We start from the raw sequence: 23,820 nt of genomic DNA on the forward strand, positions 1-23,820 counted from the left end.
TACTCTCTTGGTATCTACCCTCACTAGTAATATAATTATATATTACAATCTAATACTACAATCATCTATCAGAATACATTAGTAGATTAGGAAGTAGTTATTAGTGGCTGTATTAGCTGATAATATTAGAATAGATATTAGATATAGATATTAGAATCTACAGAATTATTTTACCAGCCATGGCAAGTAGAAACATGGCATCTGATTTAAACCTAGGTGAAAGTCCTGCTGTCGTGGCAGCAAACCCAGCTTCGGTAACCTGCTCCTGGGAAAAGAAGCCTTGAAATCAAGCACAGAGATGCTGCCCTTAGCATCCTGGTGGGACGGCTACTAGCGAGAACAAACTCAGAACCGGCTTTGAACTTTGTACTTTATTTTCACATATATATATATAAAAAAAAAAAACCCTTGCAAGTATCAGACAAAACTTCTGGAAATTTACACACAATCCAACAAAAATATATATAAACCAAAGCCTTTGCTTGGACAACACTTGTAGCTTATGAGTATAGCTCACCGCTTGTTAGGTCGCTGGCTGCCAGGCTGCTGCGTGCTCCCCGCTACCGGCGGAGGATGCGGGGAGAGCGCCAGGGGACATCTCTCCTGTCACCCAAGGGGCAGCACAGGGCTGAGAGTACATGACTTAGAGCCAGGAGGGGCTGTGGGGGGGTGATATCTCCAGGAGGAGGCAGGAGGACAAGGCATGTTTGCAGGCTGGGACAGCAGAAGCTAAAGGCAGGCTGCTTGTCCGTCTCCCCTCTCCACCACTCAGCTGCTGTAGCGCTCTGGCTATGGGGGCAGAGGCGCCAGCAAAGCACAGAAACAAACCAGTTTTACCTGGGGCTGGTAATTATTCAGCATAAAAACAAACAGACAAAAAACCCTGAGACATCGCCAACTGGCCCTGACCTCATATTCCTTAAATTTGGAGGGGGCCTCCAGGACCTGCTGTTGCCAGCAGCTGTAAAGCCCCCCAAAAAAGCAATCCAATTCCCTGGGGAGTGGGGAAAGAGACACCTCCCCCTTGCAGCAGCAAGGCTACGCTACCAACCAGTGACAATAAGCCCTTGGTCTCGCATGCACTCACGAGATGGGCACCCCTGCCCTTGCTCCGCCAGGTACTCGCTCCCGTGGGCTCACAGGTACTCACCAGAGCCCCCTGCCCGCACAGCACTGCCGAGACACGCCGGGCTCCACCACCGAGACAAGAAACAGCTCAAAAGGAAAAGCAAAGCACTAACACCTCCCCAGCAGCTGGCAAACACCGCTCTAGCACACCACGTCCATTCTTCGCTCATCTAGCCTCACCACACCACTACATCTAAGGTGCCTGTCGCATCCCAAAGGTAACGTTTCACCAGCTTTTCTGAGCACGTTTGGGTTAAAACACACCAAAAAAAACCTTACCACACACGTACAGGACAAACTTCCTGCAAAAGTCTTTTTCCGCTGGGGGTATTTCTTTCTAATATTGCTGTTGGCTTCTCTATAGTAGTAAGTGAATCCAAGGCGCTGCTGCAACCTGCAAGCCCACGGTTGAGGTAACAGATAGGTGAGTCAGTGGGGCGTCCCTGCACGTCGGGGCTCAGCACTGCGACGCAGTAATTGTCTCTGGCTGTGCTCCCCAGGTACTGGAGCAGGAGTGGGACAAGGCAATCCAAGAGCAGGAAAGGTTCGAAGGAAGAAAGCACTTAGTAGATTCCCTCTCTAGTTTCTCAGATCGATGTATTTCTCGCTCTTCAGTCCGCCAAAACAGGGAAAAAAACAAAGCAGTTAGAGGTGAACATAAAACCAGGTCCTTCACTGCAGGAGTCCTGTGGCTCTGCAGGACATGCAAGCCCGGCCTTAGCACAGTGATGGTCTGGCACCAATGCTGTGAGCAGTTGCTCAGGCCCCTGGTGGCTCTCAGTCCCAAGTGCAAGGCAAACACGTGGCCTGGGAGACTCATCTCATCCTGCACCGAGAGCTCAGAGATGCCGGAGCAGGGCCTGTTCCCACAGCCTCCGCTCCAGTTCCTGCCCAGAGGTGTTTCTATAGCTCCTTGTCACAGAGTCCCCTGGCTCTGGCTCTGGCTCCGAGGAGCGCGGAAGAAGGCAGTGCCAAGCAGAATGGGCAGCGTGCTCCCAGGAGGTGCCAGGGCTGGCACAGAGCAGAGCGGCACATGCGCAGGGGAGGTCTGCTCTTGGGAACTTTGTCACCTCCCCTCCCTCCCACGCCCCCTCCCGAGCGCTGATGATGGATGATGGAGGCCCATGATCCATGAAGCTTGCGGAGAGGAGAGAAGCGTTACCTCGAAGCGCCCCCGTCCACTCCTCACCTCTGCTCCCAGCCCCGGGAGCAGCCCTGGCCCTGGGGAAGGGCAGCGCACGACGCTCTGTCCTACCTGGTCAGCGGCAGGTCTCTTCTCACTGCTGGCACCCTGCAGGAGCCCCGCCTCTTCGGAAAGTTTATCTGACTTAACTTCAACTACAATCTTGTCTTTACGTGCCTCTGGCTTTGTGCTAGGGGAGGGAGGTGACAACTTTGAGACATGTTGGCGAGACCAAAGAGGGCACATGGCCAGTTGAGTGAGGCCAAGCCCTGGGACTCCATCCCAGGGGATGCTCTGGAGTGGGGCTGGGGCAGAGAAAGGCCAGAGAAAGCTTTGGGTTGCCCAGTCCCACCCTGGGAAGGAGTCCATCGGCTGCTCTACCACTCTGCTGTCCTCATCGCCTCCCTGTGCGGACCCCAGGCTGTGGGAAGCTGGAAGCAGCTGCCAAGACCCCAGCACAGTGCATCCCCCCACTATTGCATCCCTCCGCACTGGGCTGGGAGCAGCTGGTGCTATGAGATGGGAAGCATGAGTGATGGCAAGCACCTCCGGCCCCAAGGACTCCCTGGGAGGGCAGGCGGGCAGCAGTGCTTACATGTCCTGTTTCCCAGAGCGGCCACACGCGATCTTGCCTTTCTTGTGCAGGAAGTAGATGACAGACCCCAGCACAGCCACCACCAGGATGCAGACGATGATTGCCACTATGATCACCCCTTTGCTCTCCGGTGTCTTTTGATCTAAATACAAGAGGAGTGGAAGAAATTAACGCCTGTCCCACCCTGATGTTCTCCAGCTTCTGCATTACCACATCCCCTTGTGGGGCAAGAAAAGGACCCCTTCCTCCAAAAAAGCCCCATGGGGTTTCCAGTTCTTGGTGCTTCTCCAGCACACCACAGGATGCAGCTGTCACTAGAAAAATTCTCTGTTTGGGCAATTTCTGCATGAACATGCTTTGCATTCTGCTCGCATGCCATAGGAGGATGTCTTACAGTGTTTCCTGCAAGACATCAGGCCATCCCTTTGCTTTTCTCCCCGGCAGGAGGAAGCTGCGCTTGATGGCCTCGCTGGTCTACAGGCTGAGGCAAAGCAGGCAGCTTCCACATCGCTACAGAAACAGGTGGGGACAGAGTCTCCATGGCTCGGCAGGGGGAGAGGAGCAGTGAGATGCAGCGCGACAGCCAGCAGGCAACGTTCTCTCCGCACCCGCGGCGGTGAGGGGACTGACCTTTTCTGATGGGCTCCACTGGTACAGCAGGAAGGGAGGCAAAGAGACAGAGCTCAGCCGCAGCCGCACAGCACGGACCGTGCCTGTGCATGGGTGACTAACGTGTCTCTGGTTTCCCGGGACAGAAGGTGCCTGAGACTCACCCAGTAGCTGGATGTGCTTCTCGCTGAAACCCAGTGCGTTAGAGACCTTGCACATGGCTCCTGCCCGCAGCAGGTCGTGGTTCACACGCACTGTCAGGTTGCTGGCAATGTGCTGGTTTTCAATGTACTCGTGAGCCTGTGAGGGGGAGATGCAGCAAAGGGTTCAGTGCCTGAGGCAATGTGCAGCCCCACTGAAAGACCACAGCCTGGACCCGCACCCTCTCCAGCTCTCACCGTCCCATTGACGTTCCAGTGGACAGAGGGCCTGGGGAAAGCGATGGCCTTACAGGTCAGGTTCACCACCTCGTCCTGCCGCACATACAGCGGGGAACTGATGTCCACGATCCGCGGCTTCCCTGTGGGGAGGGTACATCAAACACCCACAGCTCTCGGAAGAGAACAGGACTGATGCTGGGCGGGCTGGGGCTCGCTCTGGCAGGGCAGCACGCCCGCACACATGCCACCTCTTACCCTGAACAGTCACGGCCACCTGCTTGCTCTGCTCCAGCCCCGGCACGCTTGGTGCCATCACCTTGCAGCTGAAGTTGCTGGAGGTTTCGAAGGTGAGGTTGCTCAGGAAGAGCTGATTCCCTTCTGCGACCTTCCTGCCCTGTTGGGAAGGGACGCCCCCAGCAATGAGCCCCAAACACCAGGCCCTTCTGCACCCAGCTCCCCAGGTTCTGCTGCTGTCCCAAAGGGGCTCAGCCCTCCCTCCTACACACAGGGAGGGAGCCTGCAAGCACAGGACCTCTCTGCAGTACCGGCCAGGAGGCGAAGAGGTAGAGACGTACAACACAGACCCATGCAAGGGGGAATCCTACCCTTGGCATCTCTCAGGAGAGATGAAGCAAGCTCCTGGCTCTTCCCAGCTTGCTACAAAGCCCAGGCTCACTGACCCTGAGCACAATACGCCTGCTCACCTTCTCATCCCTCCACTGGTAGTCCAGGGCCACGGGGCTGTGGGCATTGCAGCTCAGCCTCACGCTATCCCCTTCCCGAGGGGATGAGGATGGCTCCATCTTCACATGGACCCCTTCAATATCTAGGAGAGGGATGTAGACCAGAGCAGGGTGAGTAGGAGGGACAGGGCACCCAGCACGAGGCGTGAAGGGTCCCCCCCCTGCCTTACAGTTCACAACAAGCTCCACATCCTTCTCCAGCTGTCTCATGTCATCCAGGTCCAGGGTCTGGCATCTGTACAGGCCACTGCTGCTCTTATTGACATCGTGCAGGTTCAGCACCCCGCTGTTGGGGTCCGTCAGCGGCGTCAGGTCCTGCCAGCTGTCCTCCAGCTGGAGGCAGTGGGGAGAAAGCAGAGCCCTTAGCCCCACACAGGCACCCTCCATTCCAGCCACTGCATCCCATGCCCCAGGGCCCTCCAGGCAGGGGACAAGGAGCAGACAGGTGACAAGCTGTCTGCCCACGTCCCCTCCAGCCTCACCTCTCTCTTTAAGAAGGTGAAGACAGGTGCTGGGTTCCCGTCGGCCTCGCAGACCAGCTTCACGTCATCCCCTTCCTTCACTAGCGTTGAGGATGGCACAACCTGCAGCTTCAAGTGCTCTGCAGGGTCTGGGGAGGAGGGAGCAGGGAGGGTTGGCGCAGGGTCACGCAGCGCTGGGCAGCAGGCATGTCCCCAGCCCCCAACTCACAGAAGATGGTGACATTGACTCGCCGCGACTCCACAGTGTGCCTCTGTCCCCGCAGCCAGTAGTGCACGGTGCACTGGTAGAGGGAGTTGCGGTCCTCCCGGGTGACTTGGGCAAAGAGGGTGCTGCTCACCGTGTACAGCCCGCTCGACTCACGAGTCCGCGTGGCCGTGATCTTCACCACTGCGGGGGACACAGCCGTTGTTCCCAGTGCACGGGGAGGCGAGAGGGGCTCTCTTGGGAGCACAGGGCTGCTTGGGGTGGCCATAGGCTGCCAGCCCCCAGCTAGTGAAGGCCCAGATGGCTCAAGTGCCCCAGCTCCTCTCCCAGGCAGGCAGGTGCGGTTCCCCATCCCCATGCCACTCACTCTTGTCCTCCTGCTGCAGCTCTTGCCCATTCTTGTGCCATGTGATGTTTGGGACTGGGAAGCCGTTCTTGCTCATGCACTGGGCAATCTGTGTTGGCAGAGAGAGCCTTGAGCACAGCGTGTCCCCATGGGGAGAGGGGACCCTAGAACAGCTGGGACCCTGTTCCTGCCCCAGGTGGGGCCCTTCCTCACCTGCGGGATGTCACTGCTGTGCACCGAGATGCCCCCTGGGTTGGCCACAATCTCAGGGGCCTCGGGGACCTCTGGAAAAAGAAGCAGGCAAGGGAGGAGAGGCCATGTATTAGGAGGGATGGGATCCCCCACCAGCCCCACAGAGCAGACGCACAGCCGCTCTGCTCTCCTGCCCCATCACTCACTGTAGATGTGGAGCTCAGTGCGGTTCTCGCCTGTGCCTTGGCTACCTGCCCCAACCTGGCACACGAAGGTCCTGGCATCCTGCATCGTCACCCTGCTGATGGAGAGGGCCTTGTCCTCGCCCACCGACAGCCGCCCTTTGTAGCTTGTGTTTTCTTCCAGGATCTCCTTGTCCGTGATGTGACACAGCTTCACCCAGTTGTTGCGGTCAATCTGCAAGGCAAGAGTTCGAAGCTGGGCTGACAGGGAGCCCAAGAGAAAGCCATGGGCTAGCTTCCACCCCAGCCCACCAGCCACGGCCCCCCTGCGGGCCAGCACTCACGTAGAACCAGTTGATGTAGGTGTAGGAACCATTTCCAGGGATGTAGAAGTTGCACTCGATCCTGGCTGTGCCCCCACTCTCCACTTCCACCACCGCCGGCATGGAGACTTCCAGCTTACTTGCTACAGCTGCGGGACAGATACCATCAGGAGTGGGAAGCACAGGGAAGGCGCCACGTTTGAGCGAGCAAGAGAGCTGAGCCCAGGCCTGTCCCTGTCTCCATCCCCTGAAGGGCGTGGGACAGAGCCATGTTCTGCACCAGCATCCCCCAAGCATCATGTTCCAGCCCAGCGGGGGCACCAGCCAGGAGCACAGCCCCACTCCTGCCACCATGCTGCCTTCTGCATCCAGAAAACCCACAGGCTCAGGCCACCGACCCTGTTCCCAAAGAGGGGGTGGGAAACACAGCAGTAGTCTCCCTGGGACACCAGGAGATAATCACTCACCCCATCGCTCTTGCGGTCCTGCCAGAGCTGCCCTCCCCATGGCATCTCAGCCTTGCTGGAATGGGCAGCTGGACCGCCGAACCCCCAAATCTTCCTGCGCACTGCCAAGACAGGGAGCGCTGCGCCCCTGCAGAGCGGACCCTGCTCACCCCAGCACCCCACCTTCCACCTCTCCTCCCAGCTCAGCTGCCCGCTTGCCCGCAGCAGTAATGGAGATCCTGGCCGTGCTCCAGAGCAGCAGGGGAAAGTAATGGCTATCGATCCCGGGCAGGGAACAGAGCAGCTTCCCGAGGGGCTGGCGGGAGGACCACCCCAGCAGGGCGCCGCACAGACAAGGGCTGTGCCTCAGAAAAGCTGGGAGTGCATCGCTGCTGGCCCTGCAGATAACAAAGCAATGGGCAATTGCGTGCCCCGGGCTGGCATGCAGCCCTGCAGGAGGGGACAGCAGTCTGTGCCCCAGCAGCATGGTCAGCCAGCTCAGCACCCATGGCCCAGCCCAGGTGTGGGAGCTGCACACAAGAGGCTGGAGGAAGCCAGCTGTGTCAACAGCTCCCTTGATAGCGCTGCTCAGTAACAGCCAGGGAGGATCGCAAGTGGGGCTACTTCAAAGGGCAACGCCGTGCCCATAAAATACTCTTTGTCTGGACTGGTTACATGTTGTCACAGCCCCAAAATGCAGCCACGAGCCCTTTGCCCAAAACAAGAGTCCTGGCTCACAGGACTAGCCACCTCAGAACACCCCACAAGCCAGCTTTTGGCCCTCACTTGTCCCATAGGCACAGTACAGTTGGCACCAAGTAAAGAGGGATGAGAAAAGTACTGCACAGGAAAGGAGGTACTGGAAAAACAGGTGAAAGCCCAAGAGATAAGCATGCACTGGGGTCAGGAAACTGGACTGAGTGTACACAGGAAAAGATAACTTTGCATCGGAGGTACCTGCCCACCTGTACAGCCACAACTTGGCTGCCTGGTACAACCAGGAACCTGCAGATTTGGGCATGCCTGGGGCTGGGGTGCGCCCCAGCTGCCCCCCTGTGTCCTCCCTCAGCCCTGACACTTCTGAGCTGCAGGCAGCCAGGCCAGACTTTGCCCCCTCCATCATTTTCAGACCTTCAGCATGGGCCTCGGGCAGAGCCAGCCCTGGGACAGGAAGGGTTCCTGGCCTGCCCCACTGACCTGCTCGGCATGAGAGCCCTCACCCAGGCAGCGAAGCAGCAGAAACCATGAGCTCAGAGCTGGGGAATGGCTGGCATCTGGGGCTGGCATGAGGCGCACGTCCCTCCCACCCATCCACTGCCCTTGAGGAGGTGGCCATGTATGCTGCAGCCCCCACTCTGCCTGGAACAAGAGCTTGCTGCTCCCCACCTCCTGCGGGGCAGGCCGAATACTAGCCCTGCCCCAGGCTGAAAGGAGCACCCAGAACACCGTCAGTGTGGCTAGCTGGAGGACACAAGGCCCCCCACAACCCTGGGGACACAAGGCTTCCTCCTGCAGCTCCAAGACCCCACAGCCAAGCTCTGGGGACATGGCAGTCCACCCTTGCACCCAGCATGACTGCAGCCACCAGCTTGTTGAGGGAACCCAGGCAGGGCTGGAGACCCATCGGCCACGCGTGGAGCCGCCGAGCTGCAGAGCTGAGCTCCAGCCCACGCTGTGCACCCCAAGCACCTGGCACAGCTCCAGCGGCAGACCTAGAGATCTAGAGAGGACGTCTGCAGCAAGCAAGCAGGGAAGGGAGGAGAGCCCCCGTGCCTTTCCATCTGGCTGGCGGACAGCCGGCCGGCAGCCAGAGCTCTACAAGAACAAAGATTTGCTTTTAGAGCCGGAGAAGGGGGTGGGGAGTAGCACAGCCCCTCCGCCAGCCTCCTGCGGAGCCGAGGTGTGTGGGGAGCCGGCCAGGAGCGCGGCTGCGTTGGCGGCGCAGAGTCCCCAGCACAGAGCCCTCAGCACAGAGCAGTGAGAGAAGGGGCAGCACAGAAGCCTAGAGCTGCACATGGGATGCCTGAGGTTTCCGAAGGTTTCTATTCCCCTCTCAGAAAAACCAGCTGCAGCCAAACCCCTCCTGCTCTCAACATGTTCTGTCCTCCTCTGCCCTGGCAAGGCCACCATGCACAGGTCCCCCAGACAGGGTGCCCCAGCTCCCATGGAATGGGATCACCTGCACCCCTTCTTTCTCACAAAGAGAAGAAACGGGGTGTAGAGCCCCAGCCCTGCAGCAAGCAGCACCACCGGCAGCACCCAACAGCCTCCGCCCCAGCGCCCTCATTGTGCTGAGGACAAGGAGGGAGCCAAGGCTCTGCTGCAGGAGGGACTGGCACCTTGCACACCCAAACAAACTCTACCACTCCATCAGGACCCAGCCATGGACACCAGGAGAGGAAAGGCTCAGGAGCCCAGCCATGCAGCCGGGTGACAACATCCACAGAGAGCTAACAGCTGGAGACGGCAGCGCAGAAGGGGCCAAGGCGGCACTGGCAGCGCCAGTGTGGGCTCAGCCCCCTGCTCTGGGAGCACAGTGAGCCCCCCTGCCCATCTGGGGATGTCTTGGCTGTGGCCCCTCATCCTTCTGGAAACCATCAAGCCTTTCACTGTGACTGGGCTTGCAAACACACCAATGCCGCCAACCAATAAACACCTCGCTCGACACATGTGCTGTGAGGAAGGGGATCCCAGCCCGGGCCAGCGGTGGAAGCAGCCTGCCTTTGGCTGGAGCGTTCAGCATTCCCACCGCGCCAATGCTTTCGCCAGAGCAGGCTTCCCCAGCGCCTGGGGCCACCTCCGCAGCAGGGCTGGGCAGGGACAAGGTGAGAAGGCGTTAGGGAGCAGCCACCCCACCGGGACAACTCCCTGGCCCCCGGCGAGGGGACGGCATGCTGTGAGGAGCAGGACAGGTCAGGAAATGCAGCTCCCTACCCCTACCCACCCCGCCCTGGAGGTGAAAATTGACTGGAAAGTGGATAAAAAAAGAAAGTGTGAAAAAAGCCAAGAGAAACAAAGCGCTCGGGGGAAAACTCCTTAGAAGGAAAGGGGTGCATGCTTCCTAATAACTCGACCAATTCACCCTGCTGCACATTGAACACACGTGGGGGCACCTCAGCACCCTGCCCCTCACACCCTGTCCTCTGCCCCACGGAGCACGGCTCCAGGAACCGTCCACCTTCCCCGGCCACCGGACCAGCCTCCCCGGCGATGCAGACGGCATCCCACACCCTGCACTGCCTTAGGGAGGCTGCAAAGGGTTACCGAGAACAGAATGGGGCATTCGCGGCTCCCCACATCCAAAGCCGCCGCCGCCGCGAAGCCCGGGGACGTGCAGACGAGGACATAGGCTCGAGGCGCTGCTCAAACCCAGGCCCCCCGGCACCACAATTTTGGCATTCCTAGCCCCAAGCCAGGCAGCACCCCGAGGGCGTCAGCTCTGCTGGCTGCCTGGGCTGGCCCCGGGGCGGCTCTGCAGGGCAGACCGCACCGGCTGCCACCCCTCGGAGCGCGCAGAGTGGCGTTAGGAAAGGGCCGACCCCAGCGGTGTTCGCTGCAGCCCGGCGGGCAGCAGCGGGAGCGGGGCGACAACCGCATGGGGAAGGGGCAGCCCTGCCCGGGGCCCCTCGCCTCGCCCCGCCCCGCCGGCGGCTGCACCCGCCGCTCCCGCAGCGCAGCCCCTGCCCGGCCGCCCCGGAGCGCTCCGCGCCGCCGCGCCCGCAGGTGCGCCCGCCCGCCCGCGGCACGGATCGGCACCGCCCGGCCCGGCACGGACCGGCCCCACCGCGCCCGGCGCCACTCACCGCAGCAGAGCAGGAGGCAGCAGCCCCAGCCCAGGGCGAGCCCGGCCGCACGCCGCCCCCCAGCCATGCCCGCCGCCGGCCGCCCGCGACTGAGTGGGGCCGCGGGCTGACGTCAGGCGAAGAAGGAGGAGGAGGTGAAGGAGGAGGAGGAAGGTGCGGCGCCTGCCCACCGCCCGCGGCCGCTTGTCACCCCCCAGCGGCAGCCGGCCGGGCGCCGCCGCGCCGAGCTCCGCAGCGCCCAGCGCGGCCGGCGGGGTGCGGACCCCGCCCGCGGGCATCGCGCGTCGCCCGGGTGACACATCGCGAGTCGCGGGCGCCCGGCTCTGCCAGAAGGTCCCGTAACTCTGAGTTCCGAGCAAATGCTCTCCCAGTCTCGGTACAGGTCGTTTTCAGGCATTTCTAGTTCTGCTGGAGGGGTTCGCTCCAGCTTTGCTTGCAGACCTGCAGTCTGCCAAGTGCTGCCTGTCCAGGCTTGCACAGGCTGATAGGAGCAGACTGCTGGGCGCTGGAGGTGGAAATCATTAAGCAGGGGAGGGGGCAGAGGTGTGGGGTGGACCCGCATTCCACAGAGGCTTGTGGAATGCCAGAAAGGGGTCAGTCCCTAAGAGTCCCACTTCCAGGGGTCAGTGGATCTGGCTGGCAGTGCTTCAGGGCAGAATTGACCCACTCCCTTGCTCAGCCCTGCTCTGCCCCAAAACCCAGCCACAGCTTCTGGGTTGGCTTTGAACCTACAAAGGCAGACTCAAAAACAGGGGGACCAAACCACTTTTCATCATTGCCTGGGCTCTGAGAGACACATGGGGACAGTGGGGTCCTCAGGAAGCAGCAGGGACAGGACAGTGGTGCTGTCTCAGGCAAGTCACCAAGTTCTGCAGGGCTTGCATCCCAGGCCCTGCTCTGCCTCTGTTTCCTTGCATGCGCTGCCCCCAGCCCTGCAAGGACACTCCCTGCAAAGCCCCGTCCCTGTCCCTGAGGCAGGGCCCCAAGGCACAGCCCCACTTAGTGGTGCACAGCACCCCTGCACAGCTGTTGAACAGAGCAGCTGTGGAAAAGCCGTTAGTTGCGGTGGCCAGAGCAGCCCCGCTGGCTGGGGGCCGGCCCGGGGGCGGCGGGGCTCTCAGGGCTGCACAAGGCTGCTATTATCGAGGGGCAAACACCCAGCCCAAACACAACGGTTCTCCTGCAGCCCAGAGACAGGCCCCTGTGCAGGCTTGGGGGAGCACAACAAACCTCCCGAGGTGCGGGGAGTTGCCGACAGCCAGCGCTGCAGGACACCCGGGTCCAGTGCCCCTGCTCCATTGCAGCCTGGTTCTGCACCTGGGTTAATCAGAGCCGTAGGGTTGTGTTGGGGGACAAAGCACTGGGCTTTTCTTCTCCCTCAAAGCCCTCTTCTGCCTTCCATACTAACACTCCCTGTTCACACAGGACTCCCAAAGCTCACTGACCCACGTTCACCTCACATGAGGATGGGCCCAGAGCAGCCTCAGCATCTCCCAGGAGCAACAAGAGTGTTCTCCTCCAGCTCTGGGCCCAGAGACTCTGAACCTTTGCATATCCTCTTTACTGCTCTGCTTGCTTCTCCTGCAGCATGAGCTGTGCTCTGGGCCCTGGGCAGCATGGACTGCTTCTCTCCAGCCACCCTGAGTTACTCCAGAGCCAAGCTGCAGGTTTCCCTGTGTCACAGCGTCCTTCCTGGGTGTCCCCAAGCACCTCTCACACTGCCAGCCCCAGCAACCCTGTGCTGGGCCCCAGCCCCACTCCCCCACCGGTGCCATGCAGCGGCCCTTCCCATGCCCTCCTCCTGCCTCTCTTGCATGCCTGGCCAGCCCCCCCCCATCACTTTCCCAGCCAAATAGACTTGATGATTCATCGGAAATGATTACATTTTTTTCCTGTGAGATTACTTGCTTAAAATGGCAATGCTGGGCAGTGATAAGACTCTTCGCCTTCACTTTGCTGTGCAGGAGGGCGGCCTCCTCCCGGGCGGCGTGTTCGCTGGGAGGAACAAGTGCAAGGGAGCTGTGCCATCAGGCACAGGCTGCTCAAGATCTGCTCTCTGGCCCCACTGTTGCAGGGATGCTCTCACAGCCACACTGGCAAAAGCTCCCTGCCTGCGTTGGGAACAGGCACCCCTTGGAGCCGATGTCCCAGCCTTGGGGACCCCCTGACAACCTGCTCACACTTTCCTCTCCCTCCGAAGGGGAGGATGCAGCACCAGAGGAGCCTCAGGCTCTGCTCCCCTTGGAGGAGGGAAAGGGATATTCCATTTTGTACAAAATACTGCAATTTAAGCCCCACAAATGCCACCCTGTGAGGGAGGTGGGCCCAAGGGGTCCTGCTTTCCCGCGGGAAAGTATCCACCAAGTCAAACAAACAAGTGGGAGAACTCAGATGACACAGCGCTCGTGAATTTTGTTCTGGTGCTAACTTTTATTCTGTGTTTAAAATAAAGCTAAGTGTTGCTAATAAAACCGCTGCAGAAAATTCCCAGCAGTTGGAAAGGGCAAAGTTGCTCTCTGGAGAAAAGAGGCTGGCCAACCGCTGCGGCAGGGAGCATGCCACCCTGAAATAGCTTTTTCTATTACTGCAACAGCCATGCCTCCAGTTGGTCGGGCTTCTGCTCTTCAGACTGTTTAACTTTGAAGAAAACTCACTTTCCCTACCAAACTAATGCTTCTAGGGAAGATGGGCAGGATTTGAAAGCAAAGGCCCACTCCTCTCAGAGCTGGCATGAAATAGTCCCGTCACGCTGTGTGTGGCACCCAGAAAGCTTGGGGTCTCTGCCTGGGGAGCACAGCAGGCTGACCAGCTTCATCTTTCTTCTCTGACGCTTTATCTCACGCCTTCTTATTTATTTGCTTGCTTAATGGATTTGGCTTCGGCCCCCGTTCACAGCTATGCAAACAAACAGTGTGGATTAGGCTCCCGTGTGTCGCCGTCCCACACACACAACCAGGGTGGGAAGGTCAGGGCACACAGGTCCAGCTCCAGCCAAGGCACAGAGCTGCTCTCAGCCTCTAGCAGCTGAGAGAATAGAGGCATCTGGATCGTCCATGGCTCTCAGCACTCATCCTCCAGCCACCCATCCACCGCTGGGGTCAGGGGCTTGCTGGCCCGGTCAGAGCTGCCCCAACAGCCACTCTTCTCTGCTGGAAACATGGGGACCATGGGCCAAATCATGGGCACAGCCTGCCCACAGTAGGGCTGGTTGCCCATGCGTTATCTGAGCATCACCAGTTGCAGGCGCAATCTGGAAGCATGTAATTGCATTTGCCTTTCTTCTTTGGCTCCTGCCAAGCCTGGCTCTCCACCTTTCCCTGCCCTCCCAGTGAGACCCCTGGGGCTTGACTGGGTCCTGCCGATGCAGCCGGAGGGAGCTGGCCCCAGTGAGGGCTGTGCTGTCAAGCAGCACTCTGCTCCGCTGCTGTGCATGCTCCAGCATGCTGCTCGGCATGCCCCAGACGGGGATGGGGGCCCCATGCCCTCCCCAGCCCCTGAGCATGCCAATGGGGCTCAGAGCAGCCCAAGTGGCTCCGGGTGTGTCTGTGGGGTGCCCAGGTACCCGTGTGCCGGCTCCCTCCCATCAAGCCCCCTGCCCGTGCCAGTGAGCGATGAGCTGCCGGCTCCCGCTGGCTTCCTGCGCGGCTCCGGGGTGGATGAAAGGCAGACGTGCAGGGTGGAAGGCGGCTGCCACATCCGCCCAGGCCTGCACCTCTTCACACAACACCGGCAGGGCTGAGAGGGGCCCCGTTCCCCAGGGAAGGGACGGGATGTGGGCCAGCACCGTGTTTTCCCACACTGCCCAAGAACAGCCTGCTGCTTCCCGGCCGCTGGGGCACAGCAGTGCCGAGGCTCACTGCCTCGGGGCAGAAACCCCCGAGGCACCTTCCCACTGGCTCCTGGTGCCGCATTTTGGGGTGCTCTAGGGCTCAAACAATGCATCGTGCTCGCTGTGAGTACAGTGACCTGCCTGTGCTATCTGACCTCTGGTCCCTGTTTCCTGGGCAGGAGACCACAAGGGATATGGTATCAGATGTACCATGAGGGCAAAAAGCCGCCTTGGGGTACCTCCGCCCTGCCCATCTCCGGGAGCTCTCTTCGAAGCCCCTGTTCTACAGCTCAGGAAAACGCCTTCTTCCACCCCCTCTTCCTCAGCTGTGCTCCCAGTGGCTTCTTTGTGTCTCCCCTCTCCTTCCTCTCCTCTTCTGCAAGGCCTTTATGTTGGGATTATTAACCATGGCTACAGAGCCTTTGTTTAGCGGGGGCCTGGAGTGGGAGCCGGGCGAGGGGCTGGGCAGGCAGAGGAAGGAAGGATGTGAGCAGAAGGGGGAAGGAAGGTGACATCTGAATTTCTGCACCGGAGGAGCACAATCTCCCGAGGCAGCTGCACGGAGATGGCTGCAGGCTCAGCAGATGCGGGGCAGTGGCAGGTCCCCGAAAAGGACCCGAGCTGGTGAGGGTCACCCACCCCCATGCCATCCAAAGCACCTCCCCCAGCATCCACCCCAGTGATGGTGCCGCTGTCAGAGGATGGACCCAGGAGCCCCAGAGCTCCAGCTCCCCGGTGAGGGCTGGATTGTGACATACAAGCAACACCATAGGTTGCTTGCATGCCATGCTCTGCAGGAAGCAGCTCAGGGGTGGCGAGGAAAGCTGTGGAGCCATGCAGCCCTCCCCTCGCACCCTGCTCCAGGGGCCTGACCCTCGCTGTCTGCAAGACAGATGGACAAGGACAGCTGGGGGGGCAAGCACTTGTGAGGAAACCTTAGCTAGTCTACGGCCACCACCAAGGCTCGGGGAAGGAACCCTCTGCTCAGGGCTGGCCTGTCACTTGACATCCCAGGGGTACAGGCTTCCCACGTCCTGGAGCAGGTGCAGCCCTGGGACAGCATGCAAACACCCATGTCCTGCCCTTTTGCTTGCATGTGCTGGGTTGGCCACGTATGTGCCCCAGGCTCCTCTCCCAGCCCCAGTGCATTGCTACCCTGGTGTGGGGAGCAAGCTTTAGGACTGGGTGGGATGGGGGCTGACGGGGCAGCAGGGGGAAGCTGGGAGCCCAGGGATGGCTATTTATAAACTGGCCTTTTCCTTTGGAAGACTTCTGAGCTCATGTCCCCCCAGCACCGGCCGGAAAAAGGTCCCATTGTCTCAGCGCCAGATGGGCTGGGGCCGGGCACTCGCCCGCACAATGGGGTGGATTATGCACCCGGCCAGCGGGGGTCTGGCAGTGGGACACCCCGGGAGGAGCAGCTGCCGTCAGCGCCCACGCGGCAACCCCACGACAAGGGCTGCTGGGCAGAGGGCGAGGCAGGCAGGGGTCCTGGCCTTGCTCATTCATCACCCCCGCTAACACCACAGCTCTTGAGCTGCGGCTCCCTGGAAGAACAGGGAGGAGGAATGGGGAGGAGGAATGGGGAGGAGGAATGGGGAGGAGGAATGGGGAGGAGGAATGTCCCTGCCCTGTGCTCTAACTCACCTGGCTTTCCTGGCTTGCTGCAGTATTGCTGCCAAGGAAGGGAGGACAAGCCAGCACAGGGGCTTGGCATCACCCCCATGCTTGCTTGCAGCCACAGGCAGTGAAGTCTTCCTCCCAGCTCTGTCTGAAAGGCTTGGGGCTCCCCCAGGACAGCTCATTAGGAGCAATTGCAAGAAAGCATAATGAGAGATTAGCCTCAAGATCCCTTTGGAGAGGTTTGGGGAAGGATCCCCACTGCTGTGAGGGCACAGTGCCCATGCCACGTCCCCCTGCCACTGGCCCTGCACCTTGCTCGCCACCACAGCAATGAGGACACGCCAGAGCACCAGGGCCCAGGGGAGCTGTGGGGCTGGCCGGGCCGAGCAGGGATTTCTCCTTGCAGGACTTTCCCATGAAAGAGGAATTGCTTTTCCCAGGCCCGTCTGGCTAAGCTCCAAAGGAGAGAGATATCCCAGCTCCCTTTGTGGGGAACCACACAGCCCTCCAGAAACACAACAGGCAGCCCTCATGCTCCCACTCTTCCACTAATCTGCAGGGCAAACCAAAGCAGGGAAGGTGCTCAATGCTGGGGACACTGCCAGAGATGGGTACCCTCCAGATCCCAAGACTTCCTATGGGCTCTCCCCAGCAGCCTCGACCATGTAGCACGCAGGGCGGATGCCGGCTGTTATTCCCTACCAGCGGGGACACGTGCAGTGAGGGACAACATCACCTTCAGCTTCAACACCAGGCTAAGGCCAGAGGAAGAGCAACCCACGCTGTCCTGGAGCTGAGCCCGAGTGGGGATGGGGACTTTCCTGGAGCAGATGTACCGGAACAAGCTATTGTTCCAGCCTGCCCTGCAAGCATGGGGCTGCAGGCATCCACCACCATGCTGAGGCATCTGCCCAGCCCTTGGAGAGGGCATCTTGAGGTGACTGGAGGTAAGGCTGCTGGCAGCGCCTAGGAGGACCACGCTGGCTGGCTTCTCCCAGGCACTGGGGCTGCTGCATGGCCGGGGGTCCACAGGCACCTTGGGGTGGTCCCAGCTGTCCGGCCAGCTGCCAGCATGCTGGGAGCGCTGGTGTGATGTTAGCAGGACCCACACCCCAAAAACACCCTTCCTGCCTCAGGGCAGCAGCAGGGCAGGACGTGCCCCTGCAGCATCGGCCTAGGGATGCAGGGGAAGATGCTGGGGCTGGGGAAGCTGCACATACCCCTGGAGAGGCAGGGAGCCATGGTGGTCCCCAGCACCATCTCCCTGCTCTGCAGCTGCAGGCTGTGCTGCCAGCCCTTTGTTCGCCCCATTTTTCCCATTCCTCTGCCACCCACAGCCTGTTCCCAGCCAGTCTGCTGGGACCTTCACAGGGTGCGATACAAGGCAGCCCCAGCACTGCTAGCCTGGCCCCAGGCTCCACACAGCCTGGACCCCAGAGCACAGGATTCTGATCCTGCCCAGCAAGCATGTTGGGCTCCAGAGAGCTCCTCAAGCACCATGACACCCAGCCCTGGGAGTGCTCCCTTCCTCTCTCTGCTTCCAGCTAAAAGCTGCAACGATGCAGCAGCTGCAAGGGCAGGGGCAGTCCTACTGCTGACTGCCCAGTTTCCCGAAAACAGAGGGCAGGTGCCCAGCTGCGGTGAGCTCAGCAGCAGCAGGACGGCAGCTCAAAGGCGTGATGCAGCAGCCTGTGCTGGGCTCGGCGCCAGCACTGCCCAGCCCCTGGCCAGCAGTGGGTCTGCAGGCAGAGCTGCCTGTGGGGCAGGCAGGGGTGCACACACATCCCAGGCTCCTGCACCCTCATGATGTGCTGTGGTGGTCCCAGTCAGCATCAGCGAAGCCCAGTTTACAGCACAGACCCATCTGCTCCATGCCAAATGGGAACTGAGAGGCTGACGAGCGGAGGGGGCACACAAGCAGGGCCCACCCCGTCCTGCTGCCAGCAGCTGCCACAGGCACAGCTGGGAATACGGTGGCATCGTGCCCAGACCTCCAGCAAGTGTGAGGACAGCTGGGGGGACCCTCCTCACAAGGAGGAGTCCTGGCCATGGTCCAGATGCTGAGCACCCTGGCAGGGACCTCTGATCCACCCATAGGGCCCCAGGGAGGCATTTTCCATCCCTGCACCACAGCCTCACAGCCCCTCCACCAGGAGCCCCATTCCACCTTGCTCCAGCCAAGTCAGTGGTCCAGCCTGAACCTGATCCCTTGGGTGCTCCCAGCCTCCTGCACCCTTTCTCGTCCTGTGCCGGTGCACCAAAGCCCTGTGCCTCTCTTCAGACAGTCTGAATGCTGTGGAGCCGCACACCCTACAGCACAGGAGAGTGGGCACAGGCTCTCCTTTGCCCACCGGAGCACGGAGCAACAACAGAGAAGCCCTGCTATGGAGCTGCGACTTCTAACCCCTGCCGTTGTTCCCTGCCCCTCTGCAGCCCCACAGCGGGGAGCCCGCGGGGGCACGGTGCCCCAGGCATGGCAGAGACCTGGGCAGATGCTGGGAGAAGGAAGGGGGAGGCGGGTGCACAGGCGGAGGCAGCAAAATGAGTGGAATACACCCAGCCTTGGCTCAGCTCTTTTTTTTCCTTCTCCTGTTTGCTACAGCAATGAGAAATCCAAACATTACCATAAATGCTGAAAGCATCCTGGCTGTCACGTGAGCACGGGCGCACGCACTGCCAGGGGGATCCAGGCACCCGCTGGGAGGGAGTCCACAGCCGAACCCGGCCAGGCAGGGAAGGGAGGGGGCTGGCAGAGAGCCAGCCGGCAGCACAGACCACAGGTGGGCAAGGACAGACCCCAGACAGGGACAGACAGACACACATGGATCTGCTGTCCTGGCAGCTCAGCCTGTGCTGTGGCTCAAGGAGAGCTAGATGGCACCAAGCAGCATCAGCCCATACCTACCGTGGCTCCTGCCCCAGCTCAAAGTGTTACAGGGGAAACACGCAGGGGATGGGGCAGGTGGCTGCAGGAGGGGGACTCCTCGCTTGCTGCCTGGCAGTGCAGCACTTCCCTCCTTGGCTCTGTGCTGGCCAGTGCCTTCTGGGGCTGCAGATGTCTTTCCCATGGATCATCCACTCCACTCGCTCTCCCCTTTCTTAAAAAGCCCTAGGTTCCAGGGCTGGATTTCCCTGAACTTGTCATCAGCATCACGGCGGTGGGGCTGGGCCATCTCCTGGGGGCACAGCAGAGTGAAGGCCAGAGATGCTGGAAGCCCCACAGCCTGCCCAGGAAGCTGGAAGGGAGGACAGGAAATGCTCTGGGACCATAACCTTGGGCCAGGCCAGGGCCGCGGGTTTATTCTAGGACCTTCTGCAGGAAATTGCTTGGTGGGGTGAGAGCAGCGCTGCCGTGGCCTGACCCTGTCCCTAAGACTCCCCAGGTACCCCGCTAGCAAGTGCAAACTCTCCCCATGCCAGGGCTGAGGCTGTCACAAACTCACCACGTGAGCAGCTTCAGGGACCCTGTGGGTTGTGGGTGTTCCCTGTGCTGCTTGGGACCACGGGTGAGATGGCTGCTCACCATGCCCCGGCCGCCCCGCTCTCGCTCCAGTTCCTCCCGCCCCGCTGGGAGCGGGTCCCGATTGCCCCGAGATCGGCGGCTCCGCCGGTTAAACGCGCGCCCCTGGCCCTTTAAATGTGCGCCTGTGGGCGGGGCCCGCCCTGGCGGCGACAGCCAACCAGAGGCGCACCACTCGACAGCGACCACGCCCCCAGCTGCCGCGCCTCCGGCGCGTCCTCCGAACCGCCCAATGGGCGGCAGGGAGAGGCACCGCCCTCGCCGCCGATTGGCCCGGCGTTGCGCGGCAGCCGGGCGACGATGGCGGCGCCCAGCATCGTGGGGCCCCGACCGGTCCGCGGCTGACGGCGCCGTACGGGCCCCGGTGGGGCTCCTGGCGGCCGCCATGGACCTGCTGTTCGTGCTGTTCCGCGGGCTGCGGATGGTCCTGGACCTGCTGCTCCTGGTGCTGGACGTCAACTTCTTCCTGGTGTCCTCTCTGGTCTCGGCGCTGCTCTGGCTGCTCGCCGCGGCCTGCAGCCTCCCCGCGGCCGCCGCCGCCGGGGCTCTGGCCTGCTGGGACGGGCTGCTCCTCTCGCTGGCCTCCCTGGCCCGGGCGGCCTGCGGCCTGGCGCTGGGAGCCGTGCAGGGCCTGGCCGGCCTGCTGCGGGGCTGCTGCTGCGGCCTGGAGGGGCTGAAGGTGGCCGGGCACCTCCTTTCGCACCTGGCGCTGCGGGGCAGGGAGCTGCTGCACCGTGGGCTCTGCGGCCTCCTGGGCTGTGGGCAGGCCCTGGCCAGGCAGCTCTGTGAGGGCCTGGCCATCAGCACCAGCCTGCTGGCCTACCTGGTCAACAGCCTGGTCAACGTCTGCCTCATCGGCACGCAGAACCTCTTCACCCTGCTCGTGGCCCTGTGGGACTCCATCGCCGGCCCCTTCCTCAGAGTCACAGACCTGCTGGCTGCTTTCCTCGCTCACATCTCCAGTGGTGCCATCGCTGTGTTCATCCTGCTCTGGTCGCCCTGCCAGCTGGCCTTTGAGCTCCTGGTCTCTGTGGCAAAGCTCTTCATCAACATCTTCTTTGTGAATATTTACGGCCTGGGCTTATTCCTCCTCATTATTGCTGTCAGCACCTTTGTATTCAACCCTGGGCTGCTCTGGACGCTGACAGGCTACGTGCTGGGCTATTTCAACACACTGCCCTCCTACCACCGCCTGCAGCGGGAGGTATGGCGGCTCTATCAGGTGGCGGTCCTGACGCTGGGTATGGCCATGGCCTCCCAGACCTGGCGCAGGTTGGTGGACTGGAGTCTGCAGGTGACCAACTGGAGCCATGGAGGCAGAACAATAAACCAGGAAAGCAACCAGCGAGGGGCAGCTGTCCCTGTCCTGAGACCTGCAGCTCCTGGCAGGTTGCCGCTGGCAGGGTTTGGCCAGCTGCCAGCTGAGCATGAGGACCAGCCGGATGCGGAGCAGGTACCACAAGCACGGCCTGCTCTGAGTCGAAGCGCCGCAGCAGGACAGCGTCTCCAGCTGCCCAGGGACGAGCCAAGCACTTCCTGGAGGAAAGCTCCGAGGAGACAGCAGCTGAACGCAGCAGCTGTGGATGGTGAGGACACTCTGGATAATGACCCCTGGATGCTCCTGAAAGAACAAGAGGAACGTAAGAAATGCGTCATCTGTCAAGACCAAACCAAGACAGTCCTGCTTCTGCCCTGCAGGCACCTGTGCCTGTGTCAGGAGTGCACAGAAGTCCTCCTGCAGCAGGCCATCTACCAGCGCAACTGCCCACTATGCCGCCAGATGATCCTCCAGACGCTCAATGTGTACTTGTGAGCCCAAGGGGCGGGTGGCTTGGATCATTACTCCAGGAGCTCAAGAGCCCTGTCTGCCTCTTGCCAGGACGCAGAACTTCCCAGGCCTACCTTGAGAAGCTTCCAAAGAACTAAGGATGGTGCTGAAAGGGCAAAAGGCTGTTGGAGGTGTCTGCTAGCCACATTTGCTACGTAACTAGATTGTAGCTCTTGCTAGCAAGCACAATAACTGATGTCTGCAGCAGGCAGAAAGATTTACCTTTTTTTTGTTGACAACTTTTGCTGTTTCAGGGCCTGTTGCCTCAAGCCTGCAGTGGTCTGAGATCCAAAGCAGAGTGCAGAAAGATGCTCTGGTACCTCCTAGCCAAAGCTGATGGAAAGGTTAAAGGCTCTGTCCTCCTGGGAATCACAGGGGCTGGTGCAAAGCAAGGGATGCTTTTTCCCCAAGGTCTGACCAGAAAACTACCTGGCAGACTGCACTCAGGCCTCTTGTTTCCTCCTTCTGCCATCTAAATGGAGGAGCTGCCTGAGAAGGGAGAAGCGTGTCCCTTTTGCAAGGCTGTAGGAGAGCAATGAGCACACTTAGGTTTTTTAGGCTTTGCTACCAGAGGGCTGAGCCTGGCTCTCAGCTGGAGGAGAGCAGGGTTTCTGGGGCACTTCAGTATCCCAGCCACCATGGCTTTGGTTTTTCAGCTTCCTATTCCCCTTGTCAGGACAATGAGGAGCTGTGATGAACACAGGCTCCCTGCAGAGCTCAGCGTTGCTGCCGCTTCCACGCATCACCTATGCAAGACTAACAAGTACATATCAGGTTACTCGCATGGGGAGGCTGGAGGGAGTTACACTTTCTGTTCTGGTGCTGTTTGGGGCATCTGAGGGGTGCCTGGCTGGCCCGTGCTTACAGCCCTGGCAGCAGCAGCAGCATGCATCTGAGCCAATGCTGGAGAATCCTCTTTAGATAATACGTGTTTTCTTCAGGTTTAGAGTGCCGTGGAACTGGGTGGCTCACAGCAGTGCTTGCTTGCTGCCTCCCAGGCTGGGCTCTCTTTGGGAGGAGAAGGCACTCCCCAAAGCCCCTGGGAGCCCAGTGAGACATTCCAGCTCCAGACACAAGTTCTGCATAGCCATGCTGTGGATCTGCAGTTGTGTGCATGGAGCAGTAGCAGGACCATGGCTATCTTTGTTTAGGGCAGGGTTACATTGCTGTTCTGTCTTACTGTCTGTCAGAAATGTAGCTAGTTTCATTTAAAAGTGTCCCCTGAAGTCTAATGATGGCATCTGATCCTGGCTGGGGGAGGGCCTGAGGTGGCTCATCCCAGCTTGGTCAACCAGCACCATTCCAAAAACATTGCTGGGCTGCGAGAGGGCCTTGCACTCAAAAGCTTTTCCTTTTGCAGCTGCTTGCCTGAGGTCAGCCACGTGCCACAGCCCGTTTTGGCTGGAGCCAGACTGGAAAGAGTCTTGACTGCTGAACTGCAAGCCAAGAGCCTGAGGGCGGCTGGCAAGGTCTTCCTTCTCTGTTCTCCTTGATTAGTGATGTAAGCCAAAACAGAGGCAGCAGAGAGGCCAGGCCATGCTGGGAGACGCCTCTGTGCTGTAAACCTGAGCTGTGGCAAGATAATTTCTTGCTGGAGAGTGGCTTTGCTCTGGGAGGCACTGCAGGGTCTGGTTCCCCCTCCTTGTTTGCTGGGGCTGGGGGAGCCCTTGGGCCGAGCTGGGCTCCTCACCATTAAAGGGTGTTACAAGGGCCTGGCCCCAGGGCTGTGAGGTGCTTTGGTCAGAACCAGCTCATGAATCTTGGGGCACAGTATTTCCTACATGAATTACAGGGGGGGGAAGGACACCTCTCCAGAACTGCAGTTTTTTTTCTTCAAACACTTTGTATATTATAGCAGTCACGCTTATTGTTTTAGGGCCTGTTTGTTTGCTGCCTGTTTATAAAAAAAACAAAAAAAAAGAGGAAAAAAGAAAGCTTTGCCTTAAGTTTAACTCCTTGCACTATGGACTAGATACTGAGCAAATTAAAATCTCCTTTACCTAAAACTGCCTTGTGCTTCATTCTTGGGAAGGGTTTTCTCTGGAGGGATGGTGTCTTCTCTCTGCTCAGCCCTGGGCTCCAGAGGAAGCCCCTCACTCCCCACCAAGGTTGGAGCTGGAGGGACAACACCACCAGCAAGCTCAGGGATACTTGTCTGAGGGTGCTGGTACCCAGAACAGCGGTGCTGGGGGATGCCCCTGAGCCAGGCTGCTGCACAGAAAGTCTTCACTCCTAATTCATGCCACTTTGAGCTGTTTAGTGAGAAGCAGTGATTGCTTTGCAGAGGGGCTTGTACACACAGCTTTGTCTTTTTTCAGGAGTAGTACCTCTCTGTACTGGAGCGAAGGGATTCATGCTCAGGTTCTCCAGAGCCAGAGCTCCCCAGGGCCTGAGCAGCTCAAA

The 23,820-nt window shown here is 60.0% G+C and overlaps 2 protein-coding genes across 4 annotated transcripts; one reads left to right on the forward strand and one right to left on the reverse strand.

The window, feature by feature from the left end:
* Window positions 1-353: 353 nt before the first annotated feature.
* Window positions 354-10,770, reverse strand: MCAM (melanoma cell adhesion molecule). 3 transcript variants are annotated; one of them, XM_065855589.2, is made up of 15 exons: window positions 10,618-10,770; window positions 6,390-6,517; window positions 6,070-6,280; window positions 5,885-5,955; window positions 5,693-5,780; window positions 5,329-5,508; window positions 5,121-5,248; window positions 4,809-4,971; window positions 4,600-4,721; window positions 4,151-4,289; window positions 3,914-4,035; window positions 3,680-3,815; window positions 2,907-3,048; window positions 2,384-2,501; window positions 354-1,737 (listed from the first exon to the last, which is right to left on the reverse strand). In XM_065855589.2, the coding sequence occupies exons 1-15, from the start codon at window positions 10,682-10,684 to the stop codon at window positions 1,708-1,710; spliced, it is 1,845 nt and encodes a 614-aa protein (XP_065711661.1). In that variant the 5' UTR covers window positions 10,685-10,770; the 3' UTR covers window positions 354-1,707. The 3 variants fall into 3 exon arrangements, with proteins under 3 accessions (XP_065711661.1, XP_071654941.1, XP_071654942.1); XM_071798840.1 differs by lacking the exon at window positions 10,618-10,770 and adding an exon at window positions 6,998-7,316; XM_071798841.1 differs by lacking the exons at window positions 2,384-2,501; window positions 10,618-10,770 and adding an exon at window positions 6,998-7,316.
* A 6,846-nt stretch (window positions 10,771-17,616) lies between these two features.
* Window positions 17,617-23,423, forward strand: RNF26 (ring finger protein 26). Its single transcript, XM_065855823.2, has one exon. It carries the CDS (start codon window positions 19,483-19,485, stop codon window positions 21,400-21,402), a length of 1,920 nt encoding a protein of 639 aa, XP_065711895.2. The 5' UTR covers window positions 17,617-19,482; the 3' UTR covers window positions 21,403-23,423.
* Window positions 23,424-23,820: the final 397 nt, after the last annotated feature.

This window comes from Patagioenas fasciata, chromosome 24 (genome assembly GCF_037038585.1).
Source record: "Patagioenas fasciata isolate bPatFas1 chromosome 24, bPatFas1.hap1, whole genome shotgun sequence".
Lineage (NCBI taxonomy): Eukaryota > Metazoa > Chordata > Aves > Columbiformes > Columbidae > Patagioenas > Patagioenas fasciata.

Bases quoted from the DNA above. Each gene is read 5' to 3' on its own strand.
- MCAM (XM_071798840.1), bottom strand. From the start codon at position 7,301: ATGCTGCTGGGGCACAGACTGCTGTCCCCTCCTGCAGGGCTGCATGCC. The intron at 5,956-6,069 runs GTGAGTGATGGG...TTCTTTTTCCAG, and splicing joins CACTGAGCTCCACATCTACA to AGGTCCCCGAGGCCCCTGAG. The intron at 5,249-5,328 runs GTGAGTTGGGGG...CCTCCTCCCCAG, and splicing joins AGTCAATGTCACCATCTTCT to ACCCTGCAGAGCACTTGAAG.
- RNF26 (XM_065855823.2), top strand. From the start codon at position 19,483: ATGCCAGGGCTGAGGCTGTCACAAACTCACCACGTGAGCAGCTTCAGG.